Below are 16,148 nucleotides of genomic sequence, written 5' to 3'. Positions count from 1 at the left end.
CTAGGGCCAACTTTCCAGGTTTTCCCTTTGTCCTCCTCCTTCATCTGCTCATATTCTATTGTGCCTCCCAATGCCCATCTAGACAACTTTTTCCATAGTCCCTTATAACCATCTTCATCCCTGTATGCTTAAGTTTAGCTTCCTGATTGATCTGAGTCTGCGGAGTCGTCCGGTAGTCTACGTTCTATATGCTTAGACGGGCAAGAGGTTGCCTCTTCAAACGGTTCTCCTTTTCTGAGCCATTTTGTTGATGTAACAGGGCCTGCATCGCTGGGTTTAGATAATAATAATAATAATAATAATAATAATCTTTATTTATATAGCGCCAACATATTCCGCAGCGCTTTACAGTTTAACAGTTTCAAACACAAAAGTCATAAGTAACAACGTTAACAATACAATAATTAAAGCAAAATAACGACCCTGCTCGTGAGAGCTTACAGTCTACAATGAGGTGGGGGAGATACAAAGTACAGGTGTGTATTTACAATGATGTATTTACAATCATGGTCCAGCCATCTTCAGGAGGTGGGAGGTAGATGGGGATAGTGAATGGGCTACACACACACACACAAACATAAAATGATTTTGATTAGTGAACGTGATAGGCCGCTCTGAACAAATGTGTTTTGAGCGAGCGCCTAAAACTATGCAAATTATGGATGGTCCTAATATCTTGGAGTAGAGCATTCCAGAGGATAGGCGCAGCACGGGAGAAGTCTTGGAGTCGGGAGTGGGAGGTACGGATTAGTGCAGAGGTTAATCGAAAGTCATTTGCAGAGCGCAGTGGTCTGTTAGGCTGATAGACAGAAATGAGGGAGGAGATGTAAAGGGGTGCTGCACTGTGGAGAGCTTTGTGGGTGAGAACAAGTACTTTGAATTGTATCCTGTAATGAATGGGTAGCCAGTGTAACGACTTGCGAAGAGCGGACGCGTCCGAGTAACGATCCACCCGAGGTCCCCTTCAGTACGTCCTCAGCTTTTTCCTCTCTAGCAGGTTCACAGCACCTTACTCTCAAGTGTTTCCTTGTCAATTCAATTTAATGGTCTTTCCTTGTCATTTTCTGGGAATCCTTAGTCCAGCCGTTTCCAAAGAGGGAAGCATCTCGGTTTTCTATATTCCCTCTCTCCTGAGTTCACTGCGAACTGGACCACTTCTGCGTCTATGGACCCTCTGGTTTCCAGATTTTCCACCAATTCAGTCCTCCTCTCCCAGAGAGAGCATCCCTCAAGGATACCAACGGCGGACTAATAGTCCTTGGCAAGGTCAACCTTGAAGTGTCCACCGTTACATTGTGCCCTGCCTTTGTCTCCACCTGGGCAGCAAAGTTTATAGATACATGGGCTAAGCGGCTCCATCTGGGCTTTTTTTCTGGAGTCCTATCGGAGGAAATGGCTGTCGTCGCGGACCAATTTACTCTTGCAGGGAAGTACATGATATCCGCCTCCTCGGATGCCGCTGCAGGTGCTACTTGGACATATAGCAATATTGTGGCCATCCAAAGGACTATTTCACTTAAGGCGTGGCAGGCGAACTAATCCTCATAGAAGTTCCTCGCCAACTTGTCTTTCCAGGGTTCCCGTCGGTTTGGCTCCAAGTTGAACCAAATTATTAAGGAGGTCACCGGAGGGACAAGCTCTCTTCTTCCTCAGACTAACCCTCATCGTTCTCCTGGTGTGTTTTTTTTCCTCAGCGTGACTTGACGGGATCTAACGGAGGAGTCCATCCTTGTCTTTCAGGAAGAAATCTCTTCATTCAGTAATTGCTTCCTGGGAACCACATGTGTTTTCCTTTGTCCTATGGAAGCCTTTATCCAGGTCGTCTTTTCTTCAGGACATCGGAGATTCCTGCTTTTTTGTGAGGGGCAGGTCCATTTTCATTTCATAACTTACCCTTCGTGCTCCCAAACACTCCCAGAGTCTTGCAGAGTCTGTGGCAGCAGTTTTGCACATTCTGTGAATCACAGGTTCAGTGCTCTTCCCTTACCTTGCCGAGGTTCTCCATGGCTCTGTCCATCATTCTTGATCCCCTTCCTTTCGTCCGGCTCGGACTCATCCTTTGTAGCGTTCTCATCAGGCTACCTGGCCAGGGCAACGTGCTTCTATCCAGCTAAGGCTGCCCCTCCCCTTTTACAGTATACCGGCTCGGCATAGAGAGGCCCCCGGCCTCCATGTCAACGAATGCTCGCTAAATCCAGTCAGCAATTTTTAGGTTTACCAGGTCAGAGCAGAGCTCCTTCTTCCGGGTTTAAGGCGCCCTCTACCCAGGCAATGGGCGCCTCCTGGCATTTCACATAGGACCTCCGCCCTGCACTTCTAGAGAGCGATGATCGGTCCTCCACATATTCACAAAAAAAAAATTCAGAGTCCATGCCTGGCTTCGGCGTATGCCGACTTAGGTAGAAAGATCTTGCAGGCGATGGTGGTGATTTTCTCCTATCTGATTGGCATTGACTGCTGTTCCCTCACCAGGGACTGCTTTGGGATGTCCCATGGTTTCCTGTGTCCCCCAATGAAGCGATAGAGAAAACAGGATTTTTGGTTGCTTACCGTAAAATCTGTTTCTCGGAGCCTTCATTGGGGGACACAGCACCCTCCCAAGTTGAACAGGTCTGTTTATTGTGTTATATTGTTAAAGTTTGAGTTTTCTTTCTCTTTTATATGTTGCTTCTCCTACTGCTTTCTCACTAACTGAATATCCTACTTCCTGTTGGTGGGGTGTACACTGCGGAGGAAGAGCTAACTTTTTTTTTTGCATGGTGTCAGCCTCCTAGTGGCAGCAGTATACACCCATGGTTTCCTGTGTCCCCCAATGAAGGCTCCGAGAAACAGGTTTTATGGTAAGCAACCAAAAATCCTGTTTTTTTGTGCTTTTCTATTTTCCTACTCTTCTGTTTTCTTGTACTTTTCTGTTTTCTTGTGCTTTGCTCAGTGTACTTTTCTGCTTTCTTGTGCTTTGCTCAGTGAACTTTTCTGTTTTCCTGTTCTTTGCTCAGTGTACTCTTTTGTTTTATTGTACTTTTCTGTTTTCCTGTACTTTGCTCAGTGTACTTTTCTGTTTTTTTTTGTGCTTTGCTCAGTGTACTTTTTTGTTTTTCTGTACTTTGCTCAGTGTACTTTACTGTTTTCTTGTGTTTTTCTGTTTTCCTGTACTTTGTTCAGTGTACTTTTCTGCTTTCTTGTACTTTTCTGTTTTCCTGTGCTTTGCTCTGTGTACTTTTCTGTTTTCCTGTAGTTTGCACAGTGTACTTTTCTGTTTTCTTGTACTTTGCTTGGAGTACTTTTCTGTCCCTCTGTGGCTTTCACAGAAATACTGATATGTTTACTGCTTTATGACTTTAAATAAATCTATTCAATTGACATTTCAATACTTTTTAAGTTCTCACCTCATATCAAAGCATTGAAACCATTCAATGGTTGGTAATTTATACCCCTGGGATATGCATCTTATTTCCTGGGTACCATTTACAGTATTGATGTCAACAATTGGAGGACCTGGAACACATAAGTAGCAGATGAGTACAGCATTGAGCCTCATTCCGTATATAACAGGCAGAGGGAAAACTAGATGGGTAGGGGTCTGATATATTTGGCAAAATTGTGCCAGCTTGGGTTATAATAATATTGTACTCTTCTGTACAGCCTTTTGAGTGAACAAAGAGGTTGTCGGGAGCTGGACCACCCCTGATCCATAGTATGTGTAAGTGGGATATTACATATAAAAAGCATTGTATAGGATACAATAAGAACTTACTGTACAGCAAGATTTCGAAGGACAAGGAAGCGCTGGCTTCTGAATTGTTTATGAAGAACGTGTATGTACCACTCTCCTTTTCATTCAGGCGATTCAGAGTCAGGATACATCTACGTCTAAAAAAAATACAAAAATTGTAAAATCGCACATTTTGTTTTCAAGGAGGAAGGTAATGCCAAACCTCCTCTGCTTCTGCTATGTATAATATTGCACATCCATAAAGCCATTATGGCAGCACATGGAGGCTTATGGCTGCATAATCTAGAGCAACATGACCCTTGTGTGCTGCCATGTGGTGCGTCTGTACAGCACATTATTATAAGGAGTTTATCCACATAAAGCCATACTTTACTTCTAGGAACAAATACCTTTGTAATATAGTATCAGATGTAAAGGGCCATATATTATATATCTGCATGTAAGGCATTCTCTTTTTGCTTTATACTTTGGAAACAAATTAAAATTGGTTTCGTTTCGGGAAAATCTGGAAGATGTCTAAAAGAAGAGGACACATCTCCCAGACTTTTGGAAGAACCAGAAATTCTTCTAGGTGTCATGTCCATTGTAAATAATCACTTTTCCACATTTAAGAGGTCCTTTTCGCTCATAGGCGCTGGCATTGACAACTTTCCTACATGGTGGCTGGGGCCAGAATGTTACCTATGATACCACCTAGGAGATCTCCAATGTTATCTGGGGTCTGTATTTGTTCATAGGGTCTAGTTTTGATCTCTATTTCTTTAGGGGAAGTGTGGAGTTTATTTATTGTGTCTATTCAGGGGTCTTTACTTCTTTAAATGGATTGGTCTTGGGTCTGTAATAGTTTAGGGGATCTAGCTAGGGTTCTGTATGTGTTTAGGAGGACATTATATTTTTTTTGGGGGGGTCTCATCTTGGTCAGTTTTGTGCAGTGCTGTCTTCTTGAAATCTCCCTTGTGTCAATTCTCAAAAGTCATCAAGTTTGTCATCAGGTTGGTCATCAAAACTTCACGATCATATCATTGTGCATTGGACACTAACCTGTAAGGTTCCTTGTCCTCACATTTTGATAGAGGACTAACATTCTTTATATTGCCGGTATTGTTGTGTAGCCATTTCCAGGACAGTTGAATTGGGTAAGCTTCGATATCTACTATGAGTTGTATAGTGCCACCCTTAAATAATGTGTGACTTCTGTTCTGTGATGATGAAACATTCACAAAGGCTTTTTCTGGAAAAAAAGAATATGGTTGTTTTTATTGACAGAATCAGAAGAACTGGCCTTTAGGTATTATCAGTACTGTTAATATTTAGGTGGGGTCTTATAGGCCTCTCCTCTTGGGCTTAAAGAACATTAGATTTACTTCTAGGCCCTGGGAACATGTGGCTGCTAAAGTTAAATTCTACATATGTACTGAACATTCTGACTTTCATGTTAATTGGTATCTTTATATGCTAAATAGGTACTCAGATCTATGGGACTGAGAGGACACATCAGTTTTGGGAAGGCTGCAGATAATGCCAGATGTTTTCAGGAGACTACTTCAATGAACTACTTAATTTTGTAAGAAGAGATATTTGAAAGCCAAACATAAATGGGCTTTCTCATAAAACATATATCACCAATCCACCGAACAGAAGATTAATGAGAACCTTTCAACTGATTCATGCTGCCCGAATCATGAATCAGAGCTTGACTGCATGGTTGACTGGTCTATCCCAATACACACACTGGTGGGAACTGTCAATCAACTAGGGTAGTGTGGGGAGAAGCCTCCCAGCTGGGGACTATAGTCAGAGATGAGACTAGTCCAGCGCTGACCCTGGCTGGCTTCTCCACTCAATGCTCTAGTTGATTGACACGTCGCTACCATGTGTTTACATTGAGAAGGACCTGACAATTACTTGGAGTGGTGCTGGGAGAAACCGGCCCTGGGAAAGTGGCACCAAACTAGTCCAGTCTCCTGGCAGGATCTTCAAATTGGAGCATTTTAGTGAAAAATATACCTGCCTTCAATTTTTTTTAGCAAAGTTCTGATTCATGCTGCTTGTGGTTTTGGCAGAATGAACCAGCTGACATGTTCCCTTTAATGTAGGAATTTAAATTCTGGAATCTTCAGAAATCCTGAGAATAGGGGTGCCAAAGTCTCCTATGTAAATGGAGTGGTAGTGTACATATGTGACTATTGCTCCATTCCTTATTCTTGACCCCAAATCCAATGGCCAGTACATATATCTGGGATCACGCATGTACACAACCACTTCAGTCACGTGAGGAACTTTGAAATCGCCATCTTCAGGATTGATGGAGATCCCAAAATCCCTTTCCTGCTGGTATAGCTTGTACATGTTGTCAATACGACAACACCTTCAACGTGTGACCTCGGTAGGTGGATTCTAAGATGCTAGACAGTATTAGATGTAACCCTCCGTCTAGGAATGGCTTTTTAATTTTTAAACTTATAGGTTGCCTTCACGTATCAAATTGTATATACAGTATGTTCCTCAACTATGTTTACATGGGGGATATAAGAATGGAGCCCATATGTGAAAGTGAAGGTTTCCTTTGTCCATCACTGTCTGTAGGATCCATGTCCCACGCGTACAATGTGATGTGTGTCTTCTGTGTGATAGTAACTCTTGTCCCAGTACCTATAACTTGGAGGCTTGCTGAAGTACTGTTAGATCCCCCATCGTTTTGAGCACTGCAGGTGTAGTTCCCGCTGTCTTTGAATGTCACGTTTGCAATAGTTAGATTGGAAGTTTTAGTCCAAACATCATCTACAGTATCAATATCTCCTGGTTGTCTTTGGGTAATCTATAAAATAAAACATTTTTATTACAAATATCATTTTTTTTCTCTGAATTTAGGCAAAATAGTACAGTCTTAAATAGAATATAATTATTTAGTCACCTATATAGCGCTATCATATTCCACAGCGCTTTACAGTCGGCATCATCATTTTCCCCATTGGGGCTCACAATCTACATTCCCTATCAGTATGTCTTTGGAGTGTGGGAGGAAATCAGAGAACCTGGAGGAAACCCCCGTAAACACGAGAAAACATACAAACTCCTTGCAGATGTTGTCCTTGGTAGGATTTGAATCCAGGACTCCAGTGTTGCAAGGCTGCAGTGCTAACCACTGAGCCACCCCACGCTGCCTATTTTTCACTGGAGTAAGATGAACCACATTTATTAATTCTTGCTAAACTTGGCAATTTAACATTCGGTTGAAAAAGACTGGCACTTTAGCTAAATCCTGCGCAATTTTCTCACCACTTTTAAGAAAATGCCAAGAAGAAGAAAACAGTAAGCAAAATAATATTAACAAAAATAAACATATTCGTGCAAAAATTGCATGTGCCAAAATCTGTGATGACTTTGTGATATAAAAATGGCAAAAATAGGCACTGCTTATTGCCTCTGTATATTGCTTATCTAAAAAATTCCATAATGTAGAAAAATAACATCGCCTGGGGTGTACTTACCTTTGCTGTGTTGTGCACCCATGTGATGAGAGTTGACTTAACGTTACTAGTTGCAATGCAGGTCACAATGAAGTCTTCACCTTGAATTCTGATATTTTCATGGGATCTCAGAAAAACTGAAGGTATGATCGGCTCTAAACAGAAAGAAAACTGAAGGTCTGATCTCGTCTAAACATAAAGCTTTTGGAATCATTTAAATAGCTCCGTGGGAGACATGGTGGGCTTCTAAGGCTAGGGAATGATAGGCGATATTGGATCCCTCTGACCTCAAAACTTCATAGAAATTTACAAAATTTACAGCTATTTCAGTTTGGGTCACAATCCCGGGTGAAGTTGCTTTAAGGCTAAATTTTCCAAACTCATGATTCTGAAAGTCAATATGGTCCGAAAATTGAGAACTCAGCCTATACTATGCATTTCACTTTGTACAAACCATACATCAAGAATTCAGATATGAAAATTGCAGAAATTCATTATTCATTCATTATTCAACTATTTGTAGTTTTGCTTAGTGGCCCTCATCTGCCTGGCACAAACAAGTATATGTATATAGGCACCATTAAAGAAAATCCATCACTTGCCATAAATAATTTGTTTTTAGCGGATGTAAATGCCGCTGTTCTGCTGAATCTGTCATTGTTTTTCTTTTGTCTCTACGCCTCACCATTCCTGAGATATGACCCCCTCTTCGTTGTATTTAAATCTAGCCATTTGAGTCGAGAGGGTGTGGTCTTCAGCTTTTCTCTGTGGGTGTTTTCTTGATGACCACACCCAGTTACTTAAAGAGACTACATTTACATAGAGGAAATAGATGGCCATATCTCAGGAGTGGAGAGGAGCAGGAACAAAATAAAAACAACACCGGATTCAGGAGAACAGCAGCTTTTACACCAGGTTAAAACAAATTCAGTTTATGGTAAATTATAGATCTCCTTTAAAGGGCTTCTCCAGCTCCTCTCACCTCCTGATGTGAAAGACTTGTGCTGTGCCGGCCAGATTGCATGTCCTACACATTAGGATGCACATGTACACTCTCTGCCAGCATTGTACGCATCCTGAGAGACACTTGGTGACAGCATCTCTCGCCTGACAATGTGGCAGTGAGAGGCATCGGAGAACCCTTTTAATATCATATGATGAATCATTTTGGTTCTTTATGCAGTTAAATCATTTCCATCTATTATCCACAAGTAAATGAGTGAAGAAAAGGATTTTTTTTTTTACAAGATTTCAAGAGAATGCTACAGAGATGAATGTGTCTCCTATATATTGCATTTCATTAAGGGAGCTGTCCCCTAGTTATAGGTCTAAGCTTAAAGGGGTCAGGGTGGTTAAGAAATTAATAAAAACCTATACTCACCTCCTGCAAAGACTCCACTCCTTCTCATAATGTGCATTGATCTCCACCAGTCTCATGGCATCAACTTCCAGAGAAAGGGTTATATGACCGCTGCAGACAATCAGTAGCACTAGTGATGAGCGAGTGTGCTCGTTACTCGAGATTTCTGAGCATGCTCGGGTGTTCTCCGAGTATCTTGAGCGTGCTCAGAAATTTAGTTTTTGTCCCCTCAGCTGTATGATTTGCGGCTATTAGACAGCCTGAACACATGCAGGGATTGCCTGTTTGTTGGGGAATCTCCACATGTATTCAGGTTGTCTAGCAGCCGCAAATCATGCAGTTGCGGGAACACAAACTAAATCTCTGAGCACGCTCAAGATACTCGGAGAACATCCGAGCATGCTCGGAAATCTCGAGTAACGAGCATACTCGCTCATCACTAGTAGCCACTGATCATTTGAGGCTGTAGCTATTGATTGACTTCAGTAACCATGTGATGTCCCCTGTTAGATGTTGATGCCAGGAGACCAAGTCTCAGGAGCGGTACAGATCTCTGAGGTGAGTAGTTTTATTTTTCATTGTTTGGCTCCACCCTGGACACATTAAGTTTAACTTTTAAAGTATTCTAGAACCCCTTTAAATTAATCACTGTAATTAAATTTTTGGACTATTTATATTTTTTTACTTTTCCTGACGTAAATCTTCACTCGGTTGCTGTTCTTTGTAGTGCCGTTCACTTCGGCATTACATGTAAATATATTTCCATTAAGATCTAGCTGAACATCCCAGATTGTAAATCCTTTCTTGGCGTCAAATGATATATTTAGTTTTTTTTCAAAATTAGTTGTTGGCACAAAGGAAACAGCCGAGTCTGGAACTGAAGGATCTGTTAACAGACATGGAATAAGGACATCCTGCCCTTCATAAAGATTTATATGGTATCCATGTAGGGCATTCCAATAGTTGGATGGATCTGTGAAATGAAGAGAAAACATGAATGATATTTAAATGTGTTATATGTAAGAAATGGGACTACGTGTCCGAATATAAAAATGTTTTTTTGTTCTAATTTCATACAACCCCTTTGAATGAAAACTCTAATTGCTACATAATTTTACATGGACTCATCCCCATGTGGTTTGAAGCATCACTCCAGTGTTTTTTTTCTAGCTCAGGGCTGGAGTGGTGCCACTAATGTCATTTCCTCCACCCAAGTTATATACTTACCAGCCGCTGTCTTCAGCTCTTCTTGGCGCCACTCCGGTCTTGTTCCGCTATCTTGTGACCACAATTTGTGACTTTCCAGATGTCAGAGGTAGTGGTCACAGGCTTTCAGTCATAGATGCATGGCCAGCACAGTTTCTGTCATCGCCCAGTATATAGCGGCTGTAACCATGCACCGACACTGACAGTCGGCCTAGCAGTGCATCAGTTTAAAGCCGGCTGTCAGTCAGTGCCGGGGCGTGGTTGCAGTCACTGCTCACTACGTACTAAGCGGTAAGCGAAGCCACGCCTCTATGACTGAAAGCCAGATGCTGGTGGTATGATTACTGTAAAGTTCATTTCTCCTGGTAGCCGGGGCTTTCAGTGCAGCGTCCAGGCAGCTTTGGAATGCTATTAACCTGCAGTTTAACCCCATATGTACAAGTTAATATCATTTGGGGACATGACGGGTTCCCTTTAAAGCTCCTGGTTGCAATATTTGTACCCAGTTCCCAAACCATCGTGCGGTCTATGTTTATTACTGATAAAGGGATCACCGGGTTTATCATGTACCAGGTTCTACAGTAGTTGTAAGTGCTTCCTCCTCACCCCCTATTGATATGCCCATGCTTAGCACTTATTACTTACATTGCCTTCATTTGTCTATCTTTGTGTAAACTGGATTACATCTTCTATAGGTTAGGCAATAAAATTGCCGATTGCTGAGAGCCTTGTATAAGACAACCAATTATAATGAGAGCCCTGTTCTTGACTATTGCTTTCAGTCCCATAAACATTAAATGGAGAGGTGGTGCCTATTAGGTTCATGTTCGAGTTGGAACTTCCATTGATCATTGGTGGAGAGAAGAAAAGTTGCAATCTTGATGCAAACACTTTGCTGTTCTCATGTGTAATCATACTTGCCAACTTTTGCAGCGCTCATCAAGAAGTTAGAAACCTTTTTTCACAATTAGACCCTCATTCTTAACCACTACATGTGCGTTTGGATGATGGAGCTCTGTCTAATAATGGAGAACTGGCATTATGAACATGAAGCCTTCATGAAGCATGGAGCTCAGGAGGCTTTGCCAGTACCTTGGGGTTTTGCCAACTCTTCTGCGAGGATTGGAAGACTTTAGGAGAGTTGTCAAATATCTACATAATGCCACCAGTATATATCTCAGTTTAGCTGAATTAAATAAATATTTTTTTCCTAATAGAGAGAGTATTATATTCTCAGTTGAACACTTTTACCTTTCACGAAGAGATGCACTGATGCACTTTCTGTAGAGTTGGACGAATCGTACACACATGTGTAGCTTCTCGTATCTTTATATGTAGCTTTTGCAATTTCAATTACATCATCGTTATTATTATTGTTTTCCTTTCCTTGAATAATCCATTTCACAGTTCCATTTCCAATGCATTTTAAATTGATGCGACTGCCAGGTTCTATAACTTTTTCACTCCCAGCTGGTACAAAGTCTTGGTTTTTTGAACCTGTGCAAACAAAGAGACATTATATAAAAGGTGCATAATGATGGGCAGCATGGTGGCTTAGTGGATTGCACTATTACTTTGCAGTGCTGAGGTCTTGGGTAGAGATGGTAGTATTGATTTGTAGGACTTTGGTCCATCAGCCAGATCAGATATCTGTGACCACTGGACAAGAGGCCTGTGAGTCTTCTTACCTTCCAGCATTCTCGGATCCTCTGTTGATTAGCCTGACTGACGCGATGTTGTGTGCATATCACACGGCAATGATGACTTTGTGTCGACTAATCAAAAGTAGAACCGGGAATGTCGGGAGGTAAAGAGATTCATATCCAGCAGTCCGATAGCCCAGAGAACGTTAATCCATTTTCCATCTCTAATCCTGGATTCAAATCCCACCACGGACAACATCTACATAGAGTTTGTATGTTCTCTCCATGTTTGTGTGGGTTTCCTCAAGGTTCTTTGATTTCCTGCCACACTCCAAAGACATACTGATAGGGAATCTAGATTGTGAGCCCCCAATGAGGACAGTGATGACAATATGTTGGTGCTATATAAATAATATTGAATATTGCAGTTCTGTTCAATCCAAAGGAGGTGAAATGGTTTCAGTCTTGTAGGAACCTGGGGTAGAATTACCTTACAATTGTTTCCTTTCTAACTTGTTGATTATGTTGCCGAGTGTGACGCTAGTCGCTACTCACGGACCTACCGTGAGGCAAGATAGTCAAGAGGTTCGTGGTCAGTAACAAGAGGGTTCGTAATAGACAAAGGGAATAAACAAAAGCATAGTCAAGTAACAGCCCGAGGTCAGAGTATCAAGTAGGTAGCAGATGAAGACAAAGGGGTAAGTCAAGCGGAAAGTCAAAAAGGTAATCCTAGGTCGGCAACGGAGATCAGAATACAACTTTGAGTGCAGAGCAAGCACACACCTCTTGAGAAAAGCTACAATCAGCAATGGTCTGACAATTGTCAAAGTGCTAAATAGTCCTGTAATTACCTAGAACAGAGGACATGTGAAGGATATCCCACAGACCTAGCCCGATAGGACAGCAGAGCTGTTACTCAATACACAAACACCACTGCTTCAGACTTGGCAGCAGACCCCCCAATCACAATCCTGACTGCTCAGCCAGTCCTCAATCCATCCCATAGGGCAGCAGAGTTGACATTCACAGCATCCCTGGGACACTACAAATGGTGGAATCGTGACACTGAGATTGGGATTGAAGGCAGAGCCTGATGAATGTTACTGGAGACCCCCAAGGTAAAAAAAATTGTTAAGGATTCCTTTCCAATCTCTGGCACCCAGATTTTATTTAAGGTTATGGTCAGACAGCAATTGATGCTCTCATGTGCGAGAATCGGGCCAATTATGTTAACGTCACTCAGATCCAAGTGTGATCCAATTTTCTCACATGAGAGAATCTTATCACAGGTGCGAAGAAGACTAAGAACTTAACCATTTTCTGAGTCCACGGAAATCGGACTGCATTCAGAGGACAAGTGCAGTCCGATATGTTACTTGTCTGGGTGCTAATGGTCTGATTATTGGATGCAGTGACAGTAGGCCGCGATTATTTTCTCATGCACTGGTCGGGCACTGCCCTATTGTAGAACATTGGGCTGAGTGCTATCCAATATAACATCAGGTAGCACCCGGCCGTGTTATACGCTCATGTGAAGGAACCCTAGCACTCAGTATAGAAGGGTCCTTACCTGTGAAGTGATTTCTAAACTTACCAGTTTTGTTCGGACAAATCCAGTGCCGCCGGCTACAGGCATAAGACATGGTAGTTTTGATATATGCTTTATATTCAATTAATTATTCTTTTATATAAAAAAAAATTGTATGGCAAGAGCAGCAAAATAAATGCATTTTATGGCAGATTAAAAGAACAGGGTATATGATTGAAAGACTTATAGCATTGAAATCTAAGAAAGGGGAAAAGAAAAGTGGGGTGCAATAGGCACCACGGTAAGGTTTTTTTACATTTAGTCATACAGTACTGTACAAAAGTTTTAGGCAGAATCCTTTCAAAAATTGAAGCATTAATAGTTTATTTTTTTTGTCAATTAAGAAAATGCAAAAAAATGAACTAAAGAGAAATCTAAATCATGTTAGTCTTTGGTGTCACTGCTCATTGCCTTTAAAACAGCATCAAAGCATCAGTTTTTCTAGCTGTGCTTGCGCACAATTTTTGAAGGAAAATTGAGGTTATTCCAAATATCTTGGGAGAACTTCAATAAGCATAAACGGCCAAAAATGCACAACAGAGGACACAATGACTCCATCTGCGCTAGTATGGTCAATGTCCCTGTCGGCGAATACACCCAAATCCCATTTTGGGTTCCCACGTGAGCCTGACGGGGCCACAGAACGTAGGTGAAAACGTATTGTGAAAGGGTCCTTGGTTGTCGCTCAATTCCCCCGAATGGGACAGAGACACGAAGATCTAAAAGTTTATGGCAACATCAGAGTGTCGCACATTGTAAAGTTTTCTGTCCTACTTAGGTCTCGTAGTGTTACACGTCAGACGATATTTTGCAACATTTACAAGAAAAAAACCACAACTTCTGAGAAGAAGCATTTTTGATAATTCAGCAGAAAACCTCCTACTGGTAGAGATAAGGAAGTGAAACTTGAGGGGCAACGTAAAAGTGGAGAGAAATGGTGCGTGTACTGCGAGGACACGTCGTAAAGCTCAGGAAACATGTTGCATAAGGAAAATGGTTTTCTTCCCTCTTGCATGAACACCCACATATTTACTGGTTGACTTCTTCTTTCACATTGTTGATACTGATGTTTTAGTGTTAGGTCTTAAGTCCTAGCACATGTAGACCTCGAAGTATCTCAATCCCTTCAACTGACTTGTTATGTATTTTTTGGCATATTTGCTTTGATCAGCTTTTTTATCAATGTACCTGAGTAAACAAAAGTCACATAAATAAAAACAATGATGCCACGATTAGCCATAAGCCTCATCAAAGCCCAATTCCAACATTAGAAGATGTCAAATCGTGCACCATCTCGAACCATTTGATCTAATTTTGTTTTGAAATCATTTTATTTTTCTTAATAAAATTACATTTTTCGATATACCTTGTTAGGCTATACGAATGTCGTCAGGGGCAGATTAAGAGTAGCCAGGGCTATGGGGAGCTTAGAAGGCTCATGACATGTCACATTATCCCCTTGATAGATCGTGTGATAAGTGATGAGATTAACACACAGGAGCTCTGGGATACATCTATAGAAGCTAAGCAAGAAAGATGTCGGCGCATACATAACATAGCGCTGTACATAATAGAGCAGGGACAAACACATACTGAACGTAGCAAACCATATACATCAACTTAAAGGGATCAAATGAACCACTGTGTGGGAAGGTGACAAATTTTTACTTAGAAGATGAGTGGCAGATCATTCAGAATAGAACTGAAAACCCAAAAGGAGAACACCGAACATATGATCAAAGAAAGATCTGGAATGTAAGTCAGAAGGATAACATACCGTATCTTTATCACACAGTATATGGGATATAGTGGCACTTGCATAAAGAAAACAAAATATTATTTATATAGCCAGCGTCGGACTGGAGCACCTTGGGCCCACCAGAGAAAATCATTCTTGGGGCCCACTATGTAGTTACATAGAAATAAATACAAAACCACCAATTGTGCGGTAAAACACGCTAATATAAGGGTATAATATAAGGTAGTTCACATCTTAATGATATAGCAGGGGTTGGGGTAGCCCCCTCATAGAATATAATGCAGCCCCCTCATAGAATATAAAGTAGCCCCCTTCATACAATATGAAGTAGCCCTCCTTATAGAATATAATGTAGCCCCTCATAGAATATAATGCAGCCCCACCATAGAATATAATGTAGCCACCTCATAGGGTATAATACAGCCCCACCCACAGAATATAATGTAGCCCCCTCAGGGTATAATGCAATCCCCTAATAAGGTATAATGCAGCCCCCCATAGAATATAATGTAGACCCCTCATACGGTATAATGCAGCCCCCTCATAGGCTATAATGCAGCCCCTTCATAAGGTATAATGCAGCCCCCTTCATATAATATACCTCATATAATATAATGCAGCCCACTCATAGGGTATAATGCAGCCCCCTCATAGGGTATAATGCAGCCCACCCCCACAGAATATAATGCAGCCCCCTCATAGCTCCCTCATTAGGTATAATGCAGTCCCCCTCCTAGGGTATAATACAGCTCCCTCAGAGTATAATGTAGACCCCAGGAAGAATCTTGGCATTTTGAACCTTTACTAAATATGGTGAAGTAGGGTTGTTTAAGTTTTGTGCCACTTTTACTTTCAAAACTTTAGTGACTCATTTTCACCTCCAACCATCAATGCACAGGATGTACATGTGAAAAGGGTAATGAGGTCACATATGGCAGGGCCGCTTCCAGGTTTTCGTGGGTCCCAGGCGAAAGATTCTCAGTGGTCCCCTTTAACACATACCATGATTCATTATGCACAGATGAAATATAGGTATAGTACAATGCCAAAGGTTTCACTCACTTCTTACATTACAAGAGTGATATCTATTGTAAATTTTACAATAGCTCAGAAACTGGCGAGTCCTCACAGTGCACAGTGCATGTCTTGGGGGTATTTAAACTTCAGCAGTCACACAGAGTGACAGCAGACTTTTCATTATAGATCGGATAGTATAGTCCTCCATACAGTATTATGGGCACCACATAGTCCTCCATACAGTATTATGGGCACAACAGAGTCCTCCATACAGTATAATGGGCCCCATATATTACTCCATACAGTATAATGGTTCCATACATTACTCCATACAGTATAAAATGGGCCCCATATATTACTCCATATAGTATA

General features: G+C 41.4%; 1 protein-coding gene across 1 annotated transcript in view; it reads right to left on the bottom strand.

The window, feature by feature from the left end:
• Positions 1 to 16,148, bottom strand: part of CSF1R (colony stimulating factor 1 receptor) — a 63,020-nt gene that overhangs the window by 37,552 nt on the left and 9,320 nt on the right. The window contains exons 2-8 of the mRNA XM_069763588.1: positions 11,021 to 11,266; positions 9,249 to 9,536; positions 7,225 to 7,358; positions 6,386 to 6,551; positions 4,775 to 4,964; positions 3,755 to 3,870; positions 3,387 to 3,495 (exon numbers count right to left, since the gene is read on the bottom strand). Coding sequence (XP_069619689.1) covers positions 3,387 to 3,495; positions 3,755 to 3,870; positions 4,775 to 4,964; positions 6,386 to 6,551; positions 7,225 to 7,358; positions 9,249 to 9,536; positions 11,021 to 11,266 — 1,249 coding nt within the window. The remainder of the gene's footprint in view (positions 1 to 3,386; positions 3,496 to 3,754; positions 3,871 to 4,774; positions 4,965 to 6,385; positions 6,552 to 7,224; positions 7,359 to 9,248; positions 9,537 to 11,020; positions 11,267 to 16,148) is intronic.

This window comes from Ranitomeya imitator, chromosome 4 (genome assembly GCF_032444005.1).
Source record: "Ranitomeya imitator isolate aRanImi1 chromosome 4, aRanImi1.pri, whole genome shotgun sequence".
NCBI classification, from domain to species: domain Eukaryota; kingdom Metazoa; phylum Chordata; class Amphibia; order Anura; family Dendrobatidae; genus Ranitomeya; species Ranitomeya imitator.
The sequence above is the reverse complement of the archived record's forward strand: the minus strand, read 5'-3'. Positions and strand labels throughout refer to the sequence as shown.